The 22,290-nt window shown below is 36.4% G+C and overlaps 1 protein-coding gene across 1 annotated transcript; it reads left to right on the top strand.

Annotated features, from left to right (window-relative positions):
* Positions 1-8,062: 8,062 nt before the first annotated feature.
* LOC117402205 (D-beta-hydroxybutyrate dehydrogenase, mitochondrial-like) lies at positions 8,063-21,188 on the top strand. Its single transcript, XM_034003123.3, has 4 exons — positions 8,063-8,603; positions 16,473-16,625; positions 18,707-18,840; positions 20,208-21,188. Exons 1-4 carry the CDS (start codon positions 8,213-8,215, stop codon positions 20,568-20,570), a joined length of 1,041 nt encoding a protein of 346 aa, XP_033859014.2. The 5' UTR covers positions 8,063-8,212; the 3' UTR covers positions 20,571-21,188.
* Positions 21,189-22,290: the final 1,102 nt, after the last annotated feature.

The following is a 22,290-nucleotide window of genomic DNA, read 5'->3' as shown; positions in this document are numbered from 1 at the left end:
ACAAGTACAGGTAGCTGAAAAGTATCCATATGCATGGGCATGCCACAGTAATAACTGTGGTAAGGCTAGGGGTGTGGAAATCGCAGTGGAAGGAGAACCACACTCCCCACAACGTCAGTATCCAGTCAAGGCTGAAGCAGTAGAAACTGTACGAGGCATCATACAGGATCTGTTTCAGCAAGTGATAATGAAAGAGTGTAACTCATCTACCAACAGTCCTGTGATCTTTCATCAGAGTTTGGCTCGTGCATTGTCACCAGTGGAGCACTCATAACATTGTCGTATATAGCAGTACGTTGATAATTTGCTTCTTTGTAGTTTTTCACAGCTGCTGGATGAAACCATGGCATTACTACAACAGCAGGGTATAGTAAAGGAGTGCAATGCATCTACCAACAGCCCAAGCCCAAGTGACTGAGTTGAGTTGCGACAGTTTTTAGGAACCACAAACTAGTCCGTGAATATATCGAAGAGTATGTGGTATCGGCTGGGCCTTTGTATGACATGCTCAAAGGACTGGAAGGCAGGCACGATCTAGTGCATTGGAGCACAGAGGTGGAAGAAAGGCTTGAGAGACTGAAACACCTGATCTCTGAGGCTCCAGCATTAGGGAGGGCCCGTCACCACGGTGGACAGGCCCTTACATGGTTCTTATATCCTCTCCAACCAGTGTATGCATACAAAAGGGAAATAGGGGACAATGGGTCCATAAGATTTAAACTAAGCTGTATGAAATATAATGTATGATATGTTATCTCATTACAGGAGAGGCGGCGAGGGACGGAGGTGTATTTAACTAATTTTTGTCTCCAGCAGGGTGAGCTCCACCAACTGCCGGGCCGGCCCAGAGATAGAACACATCCCACAATGGATCAGCATACTCAGGGAGTATCCTTGAGATGTAAACTGCACACTCTTTCTATACTGCCGCATGAGACTCATCCTCCGCCGTCATCAACGCACTCAAAGGACGGTAAAGGCTGTTCAGCGAGCACTGTGGTAAGACACCTAAAAGATATGTGCTAGTAACCTCTGTCTTTTGGGTGCAGAAGAGGAGTACGTGGTTGGCCCTGTAGGCCTTCCTTGGCCACAGGCCAAAAGTGGGGGCTGAAGGGTTGAATAAAATATAATGTACTGTTTCTTGCACAGTGGTATGAAAAATATAACTATGTATGCATGAGCTATGGTGGAAAGCAGATAAGTGAGTCTGCGCTTTGCTAAACATAATAAGGACATCGTCCTTTGGCTGTGTGCCTAGAACATCTTGTGATACTTTGTTTCCTTTTAAGAGGAATGTACATTCTGCTGCACGGACACGCTAGAAGGTCTTGTTTGTGCACCAGATTGCCTGTGTTTGCTTCTCTCCATAATGCTGCTTAATAAAACTGTGTTGCTTCTTATCAACTCTTCGAGAATCTTTATTTAAAATTTGGTTCCTACAATTATTATTATTATTATTATTATTATTATTATTATTATTATTATTATTATTATTATTATTATTATATCTCTGTATGAATTTACATTCTTCTGTTGTCCTGTGCTGTCCAAAGCACACTGACTATGCACAGAAACTGCTGGCTTTAAGAACATAACATAAGAAAGTTTACAAACGAGAGGAGGCCATTCAGCCCATCTTGCTCGTTTGGTTGTTAGTAGCTTATTGATCCCAGAATCTCATCAAGCAGCTTCTTGAAGGATCCCAGGGTGTCAGCTTCAACAACATTACTGGGGAGTTGGTTCCAGACCCTCACAATTCTCTGTGTAAAAAAGTGCCTCCTATTTTCTGTTCTGAATGCCCCTTTATCTAATCTCCATTTATGACCCCTGGTCCTTTTTTCTTTTTTCAAGTCAAAGAAGTCCCCCGGGTTGACATTGTTTATACCTTTTAGGATTTTGAATGTTTGAATCAGATCGCCGCGTAGTCTTCTTTGTTCAAGACTGAATAGATTAAATTCTTTTAGCCTGTCTGCATACGACATGCCTTTTAAACCTGGGATAATTCTGGTTGCTCTTCTTTGCACTCTTTCTAGAGCAGCAATATCCTTTTTGTAACGAGGTGACCAAAACTGAACACAATATTCTAGGTGAGGTCTTACTAATGCATTGTAGAGTTTTAACATTATTTCCCTTGATTTAAATTCAACACTTCTCACAATATATCCGAGCATCTTGTTAGCCTTTTTTATAGCTTCCCCACATTGTCTAGATGAAGACATTTCTGAGTCAACATAAACTCCTAGGTCTTTTTCATAGTTCCCTTCTTCAATTTCACTATCTCCCATATGATATTTATAATGCACATTTTTATTGCCCGCATGCAATACTTTACACTTTTCTCTATTTAATTTCATTTGCCATGTGTCTGCCCAATTCTGAATGCTGTCTAGATCATTTTGAATGACCTTTGCTGCTTCAACAGTGTTTGCCACTCCTCCTATTTTTGTGTCGTCTGCAAATTTAACGAGTTTGCCTACTATACCAGAATCTAAATCATGAATGTAGATTAGGAATAGCAGAGGACCTAATACTGATCCCTGTGGTACACCACTGGTTACCTCACTTCATTTTGAGGTTTCTCCTCTAATCAGTACTTTCTGTTTTCTACCTGTTAACCACTCCCTAATCCATGTGCATGCATTTCCTTGAATCCCTACTGCGTTCAGTTTGAGAATTAATCTTTTATGCGGGACTTTGTCAAAAGCTTTCTGGATATCTAAATGGACCATGTCGTATGCTTTGCAGTTATCCATTTTCAATGTTTCATCCTCAAAAAAGTCAAGTAGGTTAGTTAGACATGATCTCCCTTTCCTAAAACCATGCTGGCTGTCTCCCAGGATATTGTTACCATATAGGTAATTTTCCATTTTGGATCTTATTATAGTTCCCATAAGTTTACATATAAAAGAAGTCAGGCTTACTGGTCTGTAGTTACCTGGTTTTGTGGATCGGTATTACGTTTGCTATTTGCCAGTCTGTTGGTACAACCCCTGTGTCAAGAGACTGTTGCATGATCTTGGTTAGCGGTTTGTAAATAACTTCTTTCATTTCTTTGATTACTATTGGGAGGATCTCATCTGGCCCAGGTGATTTGTTTATTTTAAGAGCTCCTAGTCCCTTTAACACTTCTGCCTCTGTTATGCTAAAGTTATTTAAAATTGGATAGGAACAGGTCGGCATGTCGGGCATGTTGTCTGTGTCCTCTTTTGTAAAAACCTGTGAAAAGTAATCATTTAATATATTTGCTATTTTTTTTTCTTCATCTATGATTTTGCCATTTGTGTCTCTTAGACATTTAACCTCCTCTTTGAATGTTCTCTTGCTGTTATAATATTGGAAAAAGATTTTGGAATTGGTTTTAGCCCCCTTAGCAATATTGATTTCTATCTCTCTCTTGGCCTTTCTAACTTCCTTTTTGACTTGTGTTTGCAGTTCCAAGTACTCTTTCTGTGTGCTTTGTTTTTGGTCCCTTTTAAACGCTCTGTAAAGTGCCTTTTTTCGCTGAATATTTTTTTAAATTGATCTATTAAACCATTTTGGCCATTTTGTTTTAGATTTAGATTTGTCTACTTTTGGGATGTAATTGTTTTGTGCCTCTAGTACTACATTTTTAAAAAACAGCCATCCTTTTTCTGTGGATGTTTTCTCTATTTTACTCCAATCTACTTCTATTAGTCTCTGTTTCATACCTTCGTAGTTTGCTTTTCTAAAATTGTAAACCTTAGCTTTAGTCGTTACTTTTGGGGTTTTAAAAAATATTTCAAATGAGACCATGTTGTGGTCTGAGTTTGCCAATGGCTCTCTGATCTCTGTTTTAGTTATTCTGTCTTCATTATTTGAAAAGACTATGGTATATATATAGTAACACAGCAGGGAGGGGATTAATATCCTACCTGCATTAAAAACATATGCAAATGCACATTGGTTTAATTTAATTGTTTTGTTTTATTGTTTAATTATTTTTGTTAATTGTTTTATTAGTAATTATCACCCGCACCTGGGCATAATTGTAAATTAGAACCAGGTGCAGGGTTTAAAAAGGAAGCAGGCAGTCGCTCAGGGCTGCTGAGTAGAAGGAGACAGATGGTGTGTTGTGTCCGAGCAGTCTTTCGAAAAAGTAGGCATTGTGTTACAACAGTGTGGTTTATTTTGTGTATGCCAGGTAAACGGCTTAGCCATCCTGCAAGCTAGTCAGGGACCAGCATACTGTGTAGTAAGCGCTCCGAAGGAGCTAGGTGTTTGTTTTGTTTTTGTTTGTTTATTAAAAATAGCACGTCAGCACTGGAAAAATCAATTTCTGTGTCCTGGGTCTGTGTTTTAAAGGGGCAACGAACCACGAATGGTGCAAGATCGTTTACAATATATTGTGTGTGTGTGTGTGTATAATATATATATATATATATATATATATATATATATATATATATATATATATATATATATATATAATATACAGTGCCTATAGAAAGTCTACACCCCCTTGAACTTTTTCCACATTTTGTTGTGTCAGTGCCTCAGAGTTTCAGGCATTTAAATGAGGACTTTTTCCACTTATCTACACACCATGCTCCACACTGTTAAGGGGAAAAGATTTTATTGCGAAAAAGATTATATATTAAAAATACAAAACTGAAAGATCATAATTGGATAAGTCTCCACCCCCCTGAGTTAATACTTAGTGGAAGCACCTTTGGCAGCAATTACAGCTGTGAGTCTGTTGGGATAGGTCTCGACCAACTTTGCACACCTAGATTTGGCAATATTTGACCATTCTTCTTTACAAAACTGTTCAAGCTCTGTCAAGTTCAACGACATTTACCTTTTTGTTCCTTAGCCACTTCAGTGTAGATTTGGCTGTGTGCTTTGGGTCGTTGTCATGCTGAAAGGTGAACTTCCGTCCCAGTTTCAGCTTTCTTGCAGAGGGCAGCAGGTTTTCCTCAAGGACTTTTCTGTACTTTGCTCCATTCATTTTCCCTTCTATCCTGACAAGTGCCCCAGTCCCTGCCAATGAGAAACAGACACCACCACCATGCTTCACAATAGGGATGGTGTTCTTTGGGTGATGCGCTGTGTTGGTTTGTGCCAAACATAACGCTTTGCATATATATATATATATATATATATATATATATATATATATATTGTAAACGATCTTGCACCACTCGCGGTTCGTTGCCCCTTTAAAACACAGACCCAGGACACAGAAATGGATTTTTCCAGCGCTGACGCGCTATTTTTAATAAACAGACAAAAACAAAACAAACACCTAGCTCCTTCGGAGCGCTTACTACACAGTATGCTGGTCCCTGACTAGCTCGCAGGATGGCTAGGTGTTTGAAAAGTTCAGAACAGTCTGTGACTACTTTGCATATCTATGTAGTTCTTCACTTTTAGGGATCTACCAGGTTTCACATCTCGCTGGTACTTTTGAAACTTTCCCTCTGTCAAATATCACACCTAAATATGTTCTCTTCTCAGAGAGACATTCTCAGCAGACATTTATATGGTGCATCATATATTTTCAACATATAAAATAAATATGGATTACAGACTAAAATATATTTTAAATACATCCTATATATTTTAAATATATAAAAAGGGGGCCAATTCCTATATATGAAAAATATAAGCATCATACTTTGCTACCATATATTAAAAATATATTTTTTATCCATAAGGGACATGCCAAGAGTAAGAGATCCTCATTATCTAACTAACATTTAAATTTCCAAATGCTATAATGTTCCAAGAACCTGGGCAAGTTGTAGTGTTGGATTCTCTCACTTTAGTCAATATGTCAAAATAAAATTCGATTTTCTGTGTGTTCCGTATGTAATTGATCTGAAGAAAGGGCTAAACTAAACAAGGCAAGTATGTTGGCTAACATTGTTTTACCTGTTTGTTTTAGGACTGACTAAAATACTAGTGTGTGTATCTATATATCTATCTATCTATATCTATCTGTCTATATTAGAAATAGAATATATCCATGCACAAAAAGTTTAACATAACGAGGTGCTTACCACGAAAGGAAAATAATATTGTATATGAATGTCTCTGATGTAACTAATTCAAATGTTCTTGTTTGTCCACACCCGAAACAGGTATAGTAGCAGACTCTTGTAGGTCCTTTAAGATTGCGAACAGATAAGAGAGGTATCCCATCAAATCAGCTTATATGTTAAAAAGAGCTTCAAACAACAGCACGTTTCGACACCAGCGGTGTCTTCATCAGGTCACAAACTTTTAGTTGATTTTGTGATCACCTGGCTCATATATAGCCTATTATATCAATTGATCATATGATTGGTAATTAATTAACATTCAATTGAATAATACAGAATCATAAACATTTAACAAGAAGACAACAAAAATAAAAATAAAAACAAAAACAAACCAATAATATATTCTGGGGGCACATGTGTTCAGTATACAGTCAATAGGATTTTACAGATAGGAATTTAGCTTTAAGGTCTCATTAAGACCATTAGGCTCAACCGTATTTAAAGTATGGATCCAGAAGGCTTCCCTTCTTAGTAATAATTTGACGATATTACCACCTCTCACTGGTGTCGTTACTTTTTCCATACCTATGAATTTGAGGTTTCGATGAGGATCTGTGATTTAAAGCTTTGTAATGTCTAGCAATTGCATAATCCATGTTATTGTTTCTTATGGCTGCTTTGTGTTCTGCAATTCTGATTTTCAAATTACGTTTAGTTTATCTGACCTAGACAAGACCGCACAGACATTTAAGCATGTAGATTATATGTGTAGAGTTACAGTTAATAACATTTTTATAGGAAATTTGCACCCTGAATTCGGGTGAGTAAAATATTTGATATTATATGTGTTGGAACAGTGGACGCATCTCCCACATCAGTAATTACCTTGTATATCTGCTTTATTAAGCCAATTACCATCAGATGGTACCTTATACATGGAAGACACGAATTTATCTTTGATATTACTTCCTCTTCTAAACCAGATCTTAGGAGGAATTGTAGTGAAAGAATGGAGTTGAGGGTCACACTCTAGTATTCTCCACTGTTTATGTATTATTATTTTTTTTTAATATCATTCGATATATGATTGAACTTGGTGACAAAAGAAACATTATTTGATAAAGTTTCATGGGTGTTTTTTGTAGTTAAAAGTAGCTCTTCACAGTTTTTGTCTGCGGTTTTCTTTAAAGCTGTATTAATCACATATTCATTATAACCTCTTTGCCGAAAGCGGCACTGCATATCTGCAGATTTAACTTGAAAATCAGAATTTTCATTACAAATTCATTTTAACTTCAAGAACTGTATATTATGTTTTTTATGTTTTTTATTAAGTGCTTAGGATGGCAGCTGTAGACAACTTAGATGAAAGACTGCAGGATGAAGCCGTAGTCAAATCTAGTAAGTATTTAAAAAGCAGTATGGTTCTTCCAAGACCAAACAAAAACCCCCAAAACAGGTTTTGCGGTTCAGGGACACGTGTTGTATGTAATTTGAACATTTGCCAGTTACAGCCCTAGCGCAAACAATTTATTTTCTTAATGCATTGCATAATTTCAATTTTTTTGTGCGCAAAAAACATGTATCCTTGACTATTAGGTTTATCATACACTTCAGTGATTTAGTACGTGCTCATTTCTTGGCTGTAAACTACAGCAGTTGTGGGACCTGTTATTACATGCACTTACAATAGATAAACTCTGGGACATGGTGCTTTAATTTATTTATTTAATGATTTATTTTGCACCAATTGCTTTAGTTTTGTATTTACAGCTGTGGCAAAAGATCTAAATAACATTTGTAATAGCTGACATTTAGGCATCTAAAATGTCAGATAATATACATTTGTACTATACTCAACTGATCTGCAGCACTGTAGAATGTACCTATACGCAAATTATGCTATAGGTGAATAGCCCTTTAAATTGACTGCTGCCAACAGTTTAGTTGCGGATGGCTAGACCTTGAAGGCGCTGGCGGCACGCCCATGAAATCTTATTTGGGATACAAACAATGTACAGTTTGAAACATGACCCCAAATTCCAAGCTTTAGTTTAGATCTCATCAAAGGAGAAAGAGGGAGTGTTCCCATCCCCTAACTACCTTGGAGACAACGCTGTCTAAGGTGTACTTGGTTGCAGATTACAGATTTGCTGTTTCATTTACTTAACCTCTTACTCCGCACCCACAGCCTTGAGACTTAGCAAATGATTTCAAACATGTTTGAAATAATGTTCCGAGTAGCTGTTTTCATATTTGGAATAATCTTATATTATGTTGATTATGGGATTGCAAGTGTATGTCTGATCCCTCTGATGGTGTTTCTTCTGTTTCAAAAGAAAAGCAGCAAATTTAATGCACAGGGCAGGGCCATATTCATTACAGGCTGCGACAGTGGTTTTGGTTATCAACTTGCCAAGCGTTTGGATAAAAAGGGATTCATTGTGTTTGCTGCCTGTTTATTACCTGAGGAAAAGGGAGCTAAAAATCTAGTGAGCGAATGTTCCAGTCGCTTAAAGGTAATTAAAGTAGATGTTACACGGGATGAAGATGTGGCTGAAGCAAAACAAATTGTGGAAAGCAATTTACCTGAGAAGGGTAGGTATAATGTTACTTATTTTATTGACGTGCCGTATACAAATATTATTGTATCTGTAACAGATATTGCCTTTTTATGAATAACGAATATTTTTTTATTCGTATCCATAACAACACACCATTCGAGTTGCGCAGTAAAAATATACTTGACTAATATTTTGACTAAATTGAACAGCTGTACCTAGTGGAAATTCCAGTTGAATCCAGTACAAATTATCAAGTGGTTTCTAATGGTCTCAACTGGTCTTTGTTGGTATGAACTGGTTTATACTGCTCCCCTGTAGACCTCTACTGGTATTCTGATGGTTACCAGTAGAATATTACCTCCCCTTTAGAACCTCCTGTTGAAATAATGTGGTCTCAACTGGGTTGAATTGGAAGCTATTGGTCTGGACTACTTCTGCTGGGTATGAGCTAGAAATATAAACGGATCTGATATTTAATACCTATAACATCCGCTTTAAGGATTCATTAAGTTATTTTTTCAATTCAGTGTTTAAAGTTGGGTGATATTTTGCAACAAGCTTGGGGGATTGTTTGCTGATTTTTTTTTTACATATCACAATGTAATATTTACAGGAACAAATATTATTAGAAATGTACATTTGCTCATAACGTTGTATCTTAGTAGTTTATAAATTATGTTATGAGTAATTGTATAGTATGAATGATAACAAGCTCAAACATGAAAAACCAAGGTTCCATCTTTGTTTTTATTTTTGTTGCGAAAACTGCAATAGTTGCTGCAGTATCAATAAACCTTTCCAATTTAAATTGTGAATAGCACAATTGTTATTTAAAAAAAAAATTGTACAGACTTCCATCTTAAGAGTCAAATATTGTAAAAAAAAACATACAAGGAGCATATTTACAATCCTCATCTTTAACATATTTAGAAATTGGATTATTATTACTTATAATAAATGACAAAAACAATAATGCAAAACATTGTATGCTGTTTTATTAACACAATTTGATGTGCCCAGATTATCCGAGGAATATAATACTGGGCCTAAGGAGGAAAAAAAAAACAAAAAAACCTATTTCTATTTATGAAGTAAATTTAGAACACATGATTGCTATATGTAATTTTTTGAGGATGCAACATCAACAATGGATAATTGCAAAGCATATGACATGGTTTATTTAGATTTCCAGAAGTCCCCGCATAAAAGATTAATTCTCAAACTGAACGCAGTAGGGATTCAAGGAAATGCATGCACATGGATTAGGGAGTGGTTAACATGTAGAAAACAGAAAGTACTGATTAGAGGAGAAACCTCAAAATGGAGCGAGGTAACCAGTGGTGTACCACAGGGATCAGTATTAGGTCATCTGCTATTCCTAATCTACATTAATTATTTAGATTCTGGTATAGTAAGCAAACTTGTTAAATTTGCAGACAACACTAAAATAGGAGGAGTGGCAAACACTGTTGCAGCAGCAAAGGTCATTCAAAATGATCTAGACACACGGCAAATGACATTTAATAGAGAAAAGTATAAGGTACTGCACGCAGGCAATACAAATGTGCATTATAAATATCACATGGGAGATACTGAAATTGAAGAAGGAATCTATGAAAAAAACCTAGGAGTTTATGTTGACTCAGAAATGTCTTCATCTAGACAATGTGGGGAAGCTATAAAAAAGGCCAACAAGATGCTTGGATATATAGTGAAAAGTGTTGAATTTAAATCAAGGGAAGTAATGTTAAAACTTTACAATGCATTAGTAAGACCTCATCTAGAATATTGTGTTCAGTTCTGGTCATCTCGTTACAAAAAGGATATTGCTGCTCTAGAAAGAGTGCAAAGAAGAGTGACCAGAATTATATTGTATGCAGACAGGCTAAAAGAATTGAATCTATTCAGTCTTGAACAAAGAAGACTACGCAGCGATCTGATTCAAACATTCAAAATTCTAAACGGTATTGACATTGTCGACCCAGGGGACTTTTTCGACCTGAAAAAAGAAACAAGGACCAGGGGTCACACATGAAGATTAGATAAAGGGGTATTCAGGACAGAAAATAGGAGGCACTTTTTTTACAAAGAGCATTGTGAGGGTCTGGAACCAACTCCCCAGTAATGTTGTTGAAGCTGACACCCTGGGATCTTTCAAGAAGCTGATTGATGAGATTCTGGGATCAATAAGCTACTAACAATCAAAAGAGCAAGATGGGCCGAATGACCTCCTCTCGTTTGTAAACTTTCTTAGGACATTTTTTAATTCTCGCTATTTAAGAAATTGTGATTTTGATAAGGGAACAAAACTTGCTACCAGTATTCTAGTTCTTGTGGTACATCATGCAACACGAAGACCTGGATACCTACCGAAGGCACAATGTAATGTTCTCTTTCACGCAGCCACTGTGTTGAGCTGGGCATGCAACTTTCAACTCCAGGTTCAAAATATTGTTTATATTTTCATGGCCTTTGCATTTTTAATATTGAAAGATGAAAGATGTAAAGATGAAATTCCTTATGATAAGCACAACAAAACATAAAAGGGTTTCCAAGAGAATATTTTAAAGCGGCAAATAACTATAAGTGTCTACTGAAACACATTTATATCTAACCCTTATTTTATCACAAATATACACATGGCTTTATTCTTGTTCATAAAACATAATAATTTGTTTAGTGTCGTGTACCTTTTTAATGTTTACATTTACCTCCGGCTTTTCTTGTCTCTGTTCGTTACCTTCTGTACAGTAGCTTTGCAGTTACATTAAAATACGTCATTGTTTTTTTAACTCCTCTTTTATCAGAGACTTTAAACCTAATTTGCAAATGATTTTAATAACAAGATAGTCTAAGGGATTTACTCAACTGGTATTGACCAAAATCTTTCAGAAGATAACCCCAAACAAAATACGCATCTGGCAACCAGCAGCAACTATTACAAAGGGAAATTCAGTATCTTGTCGGGACATTTGTATTTAGGAGTGGATAGGGGTGTGGCGGCTGGCGACTCAAGAAACTGAGGAGGCATATTTTGAGAAATGCAATATAAATGTTTCCTGTACCAAATACAAGCATTTACAATGTAGTTGATCAAAAGACTGGATGATTGGTTGGTATCATGGTGTCCTTTAATGCTATAGTTTTTCATCACTTTACAGTACATCACAGCTCCCATGCACACATCTTCAATGTTTTTGTTTGTTTTTAACTGCAATTAAAATGGCTAAAATTTAGCAACTCAGATCACAAAATATACAAAACTACTTATTCCCTCAACGCTATACAGCATAACTACAGTGCACCCTCGCTATAACACCCTTCATTATAATGAACCTTCGGCTATAACGAACCTGAACCTGACTAAATAAATAAATAAATAAATAAATAAAGATTATATAAACACACACTGTAAACATCCCGGTCTGTACGCACGGTATTGCTGCAGTTAAGTCAGCTGTTTTGTCTTCAAACTATGCCTGTGAAATGAAAATAATTTCATGATTTTCAAGCTGGAAACTATATTGATTGTTTCAAAAAAGGAGCAACACAGGCATATCTCTGTTCTGAATATAGGTTGTCAAACATTTTTTTTGGTTTGTTCTGCAACCATGCAGCAAAGCAAAATTGATTAAAGAAAACAACAACAAAAAAAAAAAACAAAAAAAAAAAAACTTGACTATCCGATTAACTTTTCATGTCGGGTTGATTTGGAATAAAAACTCAGTTTAGGATTCTTGCATGTTTAATATATATATATATATATATATACACAGACGTGCTCAAATTTGTTGGTACCCTTACAGCTCATTGAAATAATGCTTCATTCCTCCTGAAAAGTGATTAAATTAAAAGCTATTTTATCATGTATACTTGCATGCCTTTGGTATGTCATAGAATAAAGCAAAGAAGCTGTGAAAAGAGATGAATTATTGCTTATTCTACAAAGATAGTCTAAAATGGCCTGGACACATTTGTTGGTACCCCTTAGAAAAGATAATAAATAATTGGATTATAGTGATATTTCAAACTAATTTGTTTCTTTAATTAGTATCACACATGTCTCCAATCTTGTAATCAGTCATTCAGCCTATTTAAATGGAGAAAAGTAGTCACTGTGCTGTTTGGTATCATTGTGTGCACCACACTGAACATGGACCAGAGAAAGCAAAGGAGAGAGTTGTCTGAGGAGATCAGAAAGAAAGTAATAGACAAGCATGGTAAAGATAAAGGCTACAAGACCATCTCCAAGCAGCTTGATGTTCCTGTGACAACAGTTGCAAATATTATTAAGAAGTTTAAGGTCCATGGAACTGTAGCCAACCTCCCTGGGCGCGGCCGCAAGAGGAAAATCGACCCCAGATTGAACAGAAGGATAGTGCGAATGGTAGAAAAAGAACCAAGGATAACTGCCAAAGAGATACAAGCTGAACTCCAAGGTGAAGGAACGTCAGTTTCTGATCGCACCATCCGTCGCTTTTTGAGCGAAAGTGGGCTCCATGGAAGAAGACCCAGGAGGACTCCACTATTGAAAGAAAAACATAAAAAAGCCAGACTGGAATTTGCTAAAATGCATATTGACAAGCCACAATCCTTCTGGGAGAATGTCCTTTGGACAGATGAGTCAAAATTGGAGCTTTTTGGAGGAGGCTCGGTTATGTTTTGGGGCTGCTTTGCTGCGCCTGGCACAGGGTGCCTTGAATCTGTGCAGGGCACAATGAAATCTCAAGACTATCAAGGCATTCTGGAGCGAAACGTACTGCCCAGTGTCAGAAAGCTCTGTCTCAGTCGCAGGTCATGGGTCCTCCGACAGGATAATGACCCAAAACACACAGCTAAAAGCACCCAAGAATGGATAAGAACAAAACATTGGACTATTCTGAAGTGGCCTTCTATGAGTCCTGATATGAATCCTATCGAACATCTATGGAAAGAGCTGAAACTTGCAGTCTGGAGAAGGCACCCATCAAACCTGAGACAGCTGGAGCAGTTTGCTCAGGAAGAGTGGGCCAAACTACCTGTTAACAGGTGCAGAAGTCTCATTGAGAGCTACAGAAAACGTTTGATTGCAGTGATTGCCTCTAAAGGTTGTGCAACAAAATATTAGGTTAGCGGTCCCATCATTTTTGTCCATGCCATTTTCATTTGTTTTATTACACTATGTAACACAATTTTTGTTCCTGGGTAGTAAGTGTCATTTCCTAATTGCTTATGCCTCAAAAGTATAGAAAATGGCTATTATTCCCCACAAACTTCGCTTTTGTGACCAGACAGTGATATTTTGAAATTTACCTATTTCCAATGAGAAAACGGGCGAATTTGTGTCTTTTTGTTCACATAAAGTCAGAAAAAAACAACATATGAATCCAAATTAACATGTATTTATACTAAAGTAATACAAAAATGACTGCAAAAGATTTAGAAGTGAGTAGTTTTTCGAGATTTACGATTATACTTTCACGAATCAGCCCCCAAATGTAGTCTCCCATCATGTTCTCGTTATACTGTCCTTGGTAGCGGTGTTCAAAGTCCAGTATATCCTGGTGGAAGCGCTCGCCTTGCTCCTCCGAGTACGCTCCCATGTTCTACTTGAATTTATCAAGATGAGCATCAAGGATATGGACTTTGAGGGACATCCTACAGCCCATTGTGCCGTAGTTCTTCACCAGAGTCTCAACCAGCTCCACATAGTTTTCGGCCTTGTGATTGCCCAGGAAGCCCCGAACCACTGCGACAAAGCTGTTTCAAGCCGCTTTCTCCTTACTAGTGAGCTTCTTGGGGAATTCATTGCACACCAGGATCTTCTTTATCTGTGGTCCGACAAAGACACCAGCTTTGACCTTTGCCTCAGACAGCTTAGGGAAGAAGTCTTGAAGGTACTTGAAGGCTGCCGACTCCTTATCTAGAGCTCTGACAAATTGTTTCATAAGGCCCAATTTGATGTGCAGTGGTGGCATCAGCACCTTCCGGGGGTCCACCAGTGGCTCCCACTTGACGTTGTTCCTCCCCACAGAGAACTCGGTCTGCTGTGGCCAGTCCCGCCTGTGGTAGTGCGCCTTGGTGTCCCTGCTGTCCCAAAGGCAAAGATAGCAGGGAAACTTGGTAAAACTGCCTTGGAGACCCATCAGGAATGCCACCATTGCAGCCTCTTGATGCCATCTCAGAAAAATGCAGATATGTATCCACTTAGGCAGCTGGAACTAAACTGAACTGGTGGGCTTAAGGCCCCTGTATTTATACTACTATTTATATTACTGGAAAGTTCTAGAAGTTACTCCAAGTTTACTCAGCACTGAATCTATCTGGAATGTTCTGGAAAATAGGTAAATTTCAAAATATCACTGTCCTGGTCACAAAAGCAAAGTTTGTGGGGAATAGTAGCCATTTTCTATACTTTTGAGGCATGAGCAATTAGGAAATAACACTTACTACCCAGGAACCAAAAAAAAAAAAAAAATGTGTTACACGGTGTAATTTACAATATTATGTTGAATAAAAAATCAAAAGCAAAGTCTGATTTCTATTAAATATGGAATAAACAATGGTGGATGCCAATTACTTTTGTCAGTTTCAAGTTATTTCAGAGAAAATTGTGCATTCTTCTTTTTTGTAGAGGGGTACCAACAAATTTGAGCACGTCTGTATATATATATATATATATATATATATATATATATATATATATATACACACACACACACACACACATGCTTTACTAATTGGATTTGAATTCTATTTAAGTTGAAGTCTTCTGTAAGACCTAACAAAACCAATGTGGGTTGCAGTCCCAAAATAATAATACACAGTTCCAAAGAATAAATACAGTAGAACACACACAAAGACACACACATGATCACAAGTCCAGAGTGAGTGCTAAAGTGCTTGTGGTGAAATACAATTTATTTGTGCACAGTTATGAAGTGTTGTCCGGGTTTAGTGCTGGCTTTTAGCGACAGCTCCGGATCGTGTTAGCTGTCTAATAAGAACAAACAAGTAGATTTTAGACACAACAATAACAAACAAAAGACTTACGGTAACTCATAGTACTCCTTTCTTGGTTCAGCTTAACCAACAAAGGAACAGATCACCTAGCCATGTCCCCTTTTGTAGCGTCAGTCACGCCTCCTTGGTTAGCGAGTGCAACCGTTTCTCCTCTAATCTGCGGTTGCCACATCGCTTTCCCTCTGGAGCAATGACTTGGTGTACTAGAGTTCCGCCCCCTTTCTAGATGGCTGACTTCCACCTAACCCTTGGAATGAATTGTCTGACCATCCAGTCCGGGGCACTCTGTTCCCTTTATATCGCAACCTCACAGGTCGGGAGGAAGATTTATAACCAAGATTCATTCTTTCTCTGTCACAGTAAGTGATGACTCTAGGGATTGAGCCAATCCATACAAAAAGGGACTAGTACTTAACAGGTTGACAATTTGTCCAGTACTAAATGCTCCAAAGTGAATGATTTGGGTTAAAATCACGACTTATGGTTAGGAAGAATTGACAATGTGCAAGAACTAGCTGATTCTGAGTCCTCTGCACACTCTATTTATAAAACATGGTTGTAATGTTTGTGTGTGTGTGTGTGTGTATATATATATATATATATATATATATATATATATATATATATATATATATATATATATATATATATTATACACACATTAGGTTACATAAATTATGGCCTAAACATATTTTATATTAAATTACTAACGTTTATGTTCTTTTTTTACACATGGCTTTTATCAGGTTTTGTAAGAAAAAATTACAATACATGCATAATAAGGTATATTTTTATTGATATTTTTGGGACCAACAAATGCATTCAAAAGACTGCAAAGGTATAAGTGGGTTTAAAAAACAAATTTGCTATTTTCAAAAATAACTGGTCACATTCATTCTAGGTCTTTGGGGTGTTGTCAACAACGCTGGAATTTCAAACTGGGCAGAAACGGAATGGTCCACGATTCAAGACTATCAGACAATCAGTGATATAAATCTGTTTGGGAGTATCCGGACAGCTTTAGCATTCATACCTCTGATTCAGGCATCAAAAGGTACGTTCAGATCACTTCATTTGTTTCAGAGTTCTATCTTTCAGGGTGTAGTCTTCATTTATAGTTCTATACAAAAATTGGTATATTTACATGCAGCATAATCCACCTAACCAGTGTACAAACGTGCTTAGTAAATATTTCAATTTTCAATTAATTTCAATTTATTTAATTTATAGTGTGCCTTTCATCCCACAGTATCTCAAAGCACTTTACATGTTGGTTAAAACAGAAAGAAGTCTGCTTTATCAAGAACTAGTAAAAATTATAAATAATTATAATAAGAATAATAGAAATAAATAAGAACAATTAAAAAAAATCTAAATAAAACTATTTAAGAAAACAGGAAAATAATAAGAATGATAGATAAAAACATTTTACAAATAAGCAAATAAAATAGATAAAAGCAATTATATTTGTAAAACGGCTACCTATAAAAATAAGTCTTTAATTGTCACTTAAAAATATAGACCGAAGCAGCATCTCTAATAGAAAAGGGCAATGGGTTCCACAATCTGGGGGAATTATAACGAAATGCACTTTCTCCTCTCCTTTTCAATTTGACCTTTTGGATGTGTTTTAGGTAATCTGGTGCCAATCTAGTGCTTTATATGTCAATAGTAAGATTTTAAAATCAATTCTAAAATGCACTGGAAGCCAGGGCAGTGAGGTCAATACAGGTGTTTATGAGCCAGTTTCTGTGTTCTAGTGAGATCCCTAACAGCTGCATTCTGAACAAACTGCAAACATGATGAGGCCCAGCAAATAAAGCATTTCAATAGTCAGGTCTCAACGAAACAAAAACATGAACTGCTCAGCATCAGACAAAGAGAGAAAAAAATAATAATTTTAGCAAATTTTTCATTGATGATTTTTTTTTTTTTTTTAATATGAGCCTCAAAACTTAAATTAGAATCGAATATAACCCCCACATTTCTCACATCAGATTTTATATTAGAGGTCAGCTTGCCCAAATCTGTATTTATGGAATTTGCAACTCAACAGCAAAACATCTGTCTTATGTAAGTTTAATTGCAAGTAATTGATATTAGCAGGACACTCTAGCAAGGCTGAAATAGCAGTGGTGTCACCAGGTTTTACAGAAATGTAAAGTTGTGTGTCATCAGCATAACAGTGAAAATGTACTCTGTTTAAGAATGATCTCTCCCAGTGGTAGCATACAGTATATAAAGAAAATAATATGGGACTGTGGTGAGGTGCCTGGCCCCTGTGCGTATTTTATGTTTTATGTGGTGTGTTATTGTTGCTGTGTATGTGTTGGTGCACGGGGTATAAGGTGGGCTGCAGATAAAATGTGAGCACGGGGATTGCACAGATTAGTTCACGTACCGGGGTTCAAGTGAATGTGTTTCACCAGAAAAATTTCTGAAGTATATTGAGCGATTATGGAGAACAAACTTCACAAACAGGGTTTTCCCCCTCCGCCCCCGTGTTATTTTGTATTTTATTATTATTATTATTAGTAGTATTATGGTTTATTTATTAAACTTATGACGGCGAGGCGCCGCAGGCTTTGTTATTGTTTTGTTTATGTATTTAGGACGGCGTAGCTGATTTGTTTTGTTTAGTAGCGTGGATGGCTAGCCCCATCCACAGTAAATTAATAAACTCGTGCAGAAGGTGGCCATCTCCCAAATTTAATTAAGTGATTAATTTTGTTGCTAATCGGGAGATGGTCACCTGAATATAAAAGCCTGCAGCTCTCCAGCTTGCGGTGTGGGTGTTGGAAGGAGAGAGTGAGTGAGAGGAGTGAGACAAAACTAAAACGAAACTAAAACGTAAAGGATCAGTGACGGCTATTTGCCCAGCCTGATCGTATATTTTGTGTTCGTGATTTTGTTTTTTTACCTGTTTTATTTTCGCTCTGTGAGCAAGTTTCTTTTTGTTCAAACCTTTCATTTATTTTTTGTTATTTGTAAATAAAACGGCGGCGCCGCCGCGTCTTTCTTTATTTTAACTGCAGTCCCTGGTGTCAGTATTTTTCCCTTCCTGCTTCTGGCCTGGCGTCAGACGACTCAGCCACCCTGTCACACCCTGTAAGAATTATGTATTTTTTTTTCCAGGTCGTATGGTTTTCATGTCCAGCATTTCTGGTATCATCTATTTTCCTGCTACCAGTATGTACAGTCTTACTAAAAAAGCAATTGAGGCGTTTGCAGACTGTTTACGGCTGGAAATGGCCTGCTATGATGTAAAGGTAAATATATACATATATATACATAAAACTAAAATACTCTGTACATGGTTATATCATTGACAGATGTCAAAATCTGAGAGAGAGAGAGAGAGAGAGAGAGAGAGAGAGAGATGATTGTATACATTTTAATCAGTTGGATCATTTGAGACAGTTACTGTGGAATAGCTGTTAGGCTAGATTGCCCAGAGTAAGGTTACATAACTCTTGTCCACAAGGGGCATTCCCCCACATTGAAACATAGCAGTACACTCATTTTCTGAGGACATTGTAGTACTCAGCCTCCAATGGGATAATAATGACTACAATGCCAGTGATGTTGACATTAGTATTGCAATTTTTAATCAACTGTAATTGACGTCTCTTTCACCTTTCAGTTTATTTGATATGATCTCATTGAATACACACACTCAAACCTAACAAAAGCCTTATCTAACTATTTGGTATACTATTAAGTATCCATGTGAGCTTATATTACTTTTGAAATCTAATCTGACCCTTCTACAACTGATATCTAACAACCCATTTGACATCAGGGTAGACCCAAAAAGGTGCTCAAGCTACCTTGTTTTCATGAGTGCCCTGGCAATGCACATGTTAATGGTGGCTTAATCAGATTTGAGTAGGGTGAGTATGAAGGTGTTAGAAGCACTTACCTTTTTGTGAGAAACATCAGTTACAACATAAAAGGGTGGATCAATACTCACTTGACTTGACCAATTCACTGATAGACTATTACTCTACAGAGCATACTAATGTTCTAGTATTAGCAGATATCAGTCTGTCCAATTGATTTAAATACTTTGAATCATTAAAATGTGAACCTTTCTGAGTTTTTATATTTTTTTACACATGCTTAATTTAAAGAGATGACTGAATGTCATAACCTTTGATTACTTGTATTATTTATATAATTATGATGATAATATTTTGACCCATATGTAGTGTTATTTTATTCTGTTTCTTAAAGACAAACATCTGTTTTTCCATACACCTTAACTTTCCCACTGGACACAAATACAGTACACTTTGTGAGGTTCATTTTCATTTACAGTTTTTTTTTTTTTTTTTTTTTACTTTTTTTTTTTTTTTAATTATTTTGTTATTGGTATAAACATTGTTGTTTCTGTTATTCCTGTCCATGCATTTTTTTCTATAGTACTATGCTTTTACCCATAGCAAAAAGAAAATGACTATGCACCTTCATATGAACATGAACATATATATTTCTTGCAATAAAGTACTATATTACCATGGTAACAAAGACTATAATAATGCAATTCATATATCTGCCCAAATACCATTGTGGATTGCTTTTACTTTATTATTAAATAAATAATGTTGTAAACTTTACTTGTTTCATGTTCTAGGTCTGTATAATTGAACCAGGAAACTTTGCAGGTGCAACAAATATTCAGAGGGAAAAAACGGCTGATGAAATCTGGAATAAATTTGATGATGAACAAAAAAAAAGGTTGAATCGTAAAATTGTAGAGTATTGTTGTCATCAGGTCAACAAACATCTAAAGAATGGAAATAAGAACAGCGATCCTGTCATTGATGCCATTATAGATGCTCTTACATCTCCTTCTCCAAAAGCAAGATACCTGGTTGGAAACGTGTATGAAAAGATATGTGTTTGCCTGTTTACTCACTCACCTACATTTATTACTGATGCTTTTATAAAGTGGGATGAGCTATACCAGAAAAAAAGATCTTTGCTCTTGGCTTGAACAGGTAACTTGAAGTAAATTACCTGACTGGAAATATGTAAATATTCATGAAGCCCTGAATATGTATCTTATGTTTTAATCAACAACTATATGTAGTAAATTCACTTCTCTATTAAATACCACTTGTCTCTGTGTAAGGTGATTCAATATTCATAGCCACCACTGTACTTCCCATTGAGGAAACACATCCTGACACAGAGGAAGGGCACTATCAGGCATTAAATAGTGTTTGGATGATAGTGGGTCCTCTTGAGGAGGGAGTTAATTGCTTTTATACTTCAGTGTTACTATATATCCTCAATATGAACTGCTTGTTTAGTGTGCATGTTAATAAGTACAGTTGACTTTGCCTTTTGTGGTACAAGAGTGTGTTCTCCTGAGAACTTTAGGTTTTATCACCCGAAAAGTGAGGAACGATGTGACACTCTTATACCATAAGAGGCACAGTCAATTGTACAAAGTAACTTCTTATCATGTAAATCATGTTTTAATTAAAATAAAAGATTGTATTACCTAGTTAATGCCATTATCCATGTCTTTAGAATTGTTTTCAGTTGGTAGTGTACCAAGCACAAGGCGATAGTCACAGCAAAATAAAATGTACTGGAATGTGCTTCATGAATGTGTATCTCAAAACTCAACAGTTATTCTTTGATATTTCTACCCACATAATCTAAACCATCCCTTATAGCCATTACAGACTGCCTGAGGTCATTATTGCAGTATAACCTAAGAGTTCCGAACACTAAACTTATGAATTGACTGGTTAACCGAACACCCCACTTTCAGCCAGAAGTATGCAATCACTCAACCATGCATACAATGCAACCAAATAGGCACTCCAATAATTGGTATGCTGGTCATGAAGAAGGCAAAATTACTGTACCACCAAATGTATCCAGACAAAGGTGAGGCAGATTTCAAAGCAAGTACAGGCAATTTTACAAGGAACATTTTCGTTTTAAACAAAGCACAGTTTTTTTCAAGCCAAACAAGACTGAATGTCTGAGCAAGCTGCTTGAATGTATTTTGTTTAAAATAAAATAAAAATAAGCACTATGTTAACCCATGATTTCCTGGATATTTAAATCTGTGTTTTTGATAGTTATAATTTCAATGGTAACTTAAATGTTGCCTTTTTCCATTTACAGTGCCATTTTAAAGACTAGAACCATAACAATATGAGTATTGCATTACTGTGCTGTATCCTTGCATTATTCACCAGATTGAGGGTAGATAGCAGGTGTACACATTTATTAAAACCATTGAAAACTGATTTTCAGAGTTACAAACAACCTCCATTTCTGAGGTGTTTGTAACTTTGGGGTTCTGCTGTATTTATATTTATTTTGTTTGTTTTACTGTGCACTGATTTACACAGAATTCAACTGAAGGACATAAACCAGGTATCTCAGACTATTTTCTTTCTTGGCTCATTCTGCATGTACCAGACATCCACATCCTGGTACCTTTCTGCCACCTAGTGGTTATTGAAGCTGTATGCTTGAATTACATTATATTAACACCCACCTGGACTTATAAGTAATATAACATGCTCTTAACAGCCAGTTGACCCCAGTTCAAATTTATATTGCACTATATTTTCTTTTACTGCAGATTAAGTTTTCAAGAATAAGTTGCCTTGCAACAGTTTGTCAATTTTATTTCATTTTTATTTGTGCATTTTATTTTTATAATTTCCAGTATAGTTCAAGAGGAG

This window comes from Acipenser ruthenus, chromosome 5 (genome assembly GCF_902713425.1).
Source record: "Acipenser ruthenus chromosome 5, fAciRut3.2 maternal haplotype, whole genome shotgun sequence".
NCBI lineage: Eukaryota > Metazoa > Chordata > Actinopteri > Acipenseriformes > Acipenseridae > Acipenser > Acipenser ruthenus.
This window is presented reverse-complemented; position numbering and strand designations above follow the sequence as displayed.

Bases quoted from the DNA above. Each gene is read 5' to 3' on its own strand.
- LOC117402205 (XM_034003123.3), top strand. From the start codon at position 8,213: ATGATTTCAAACATGTTTGAAATAATGTTCCGAGTAGCTGTTTTCATA. The intron at 16,626-18,706 runs GTACGTTCAGAT...TTTTTTTTCCAG, and splicing joins TCTGATTCAGGCATCAAAAG to GTCGTATGGTTTTCATGTCC. The intron at 18,841-20,207 runs GTAAATATATAC...TTCATGTTCTAG, and splicing joins TGGCCTGCTATGATGTAAAG to GTCTGTATAATTGAACCAGG.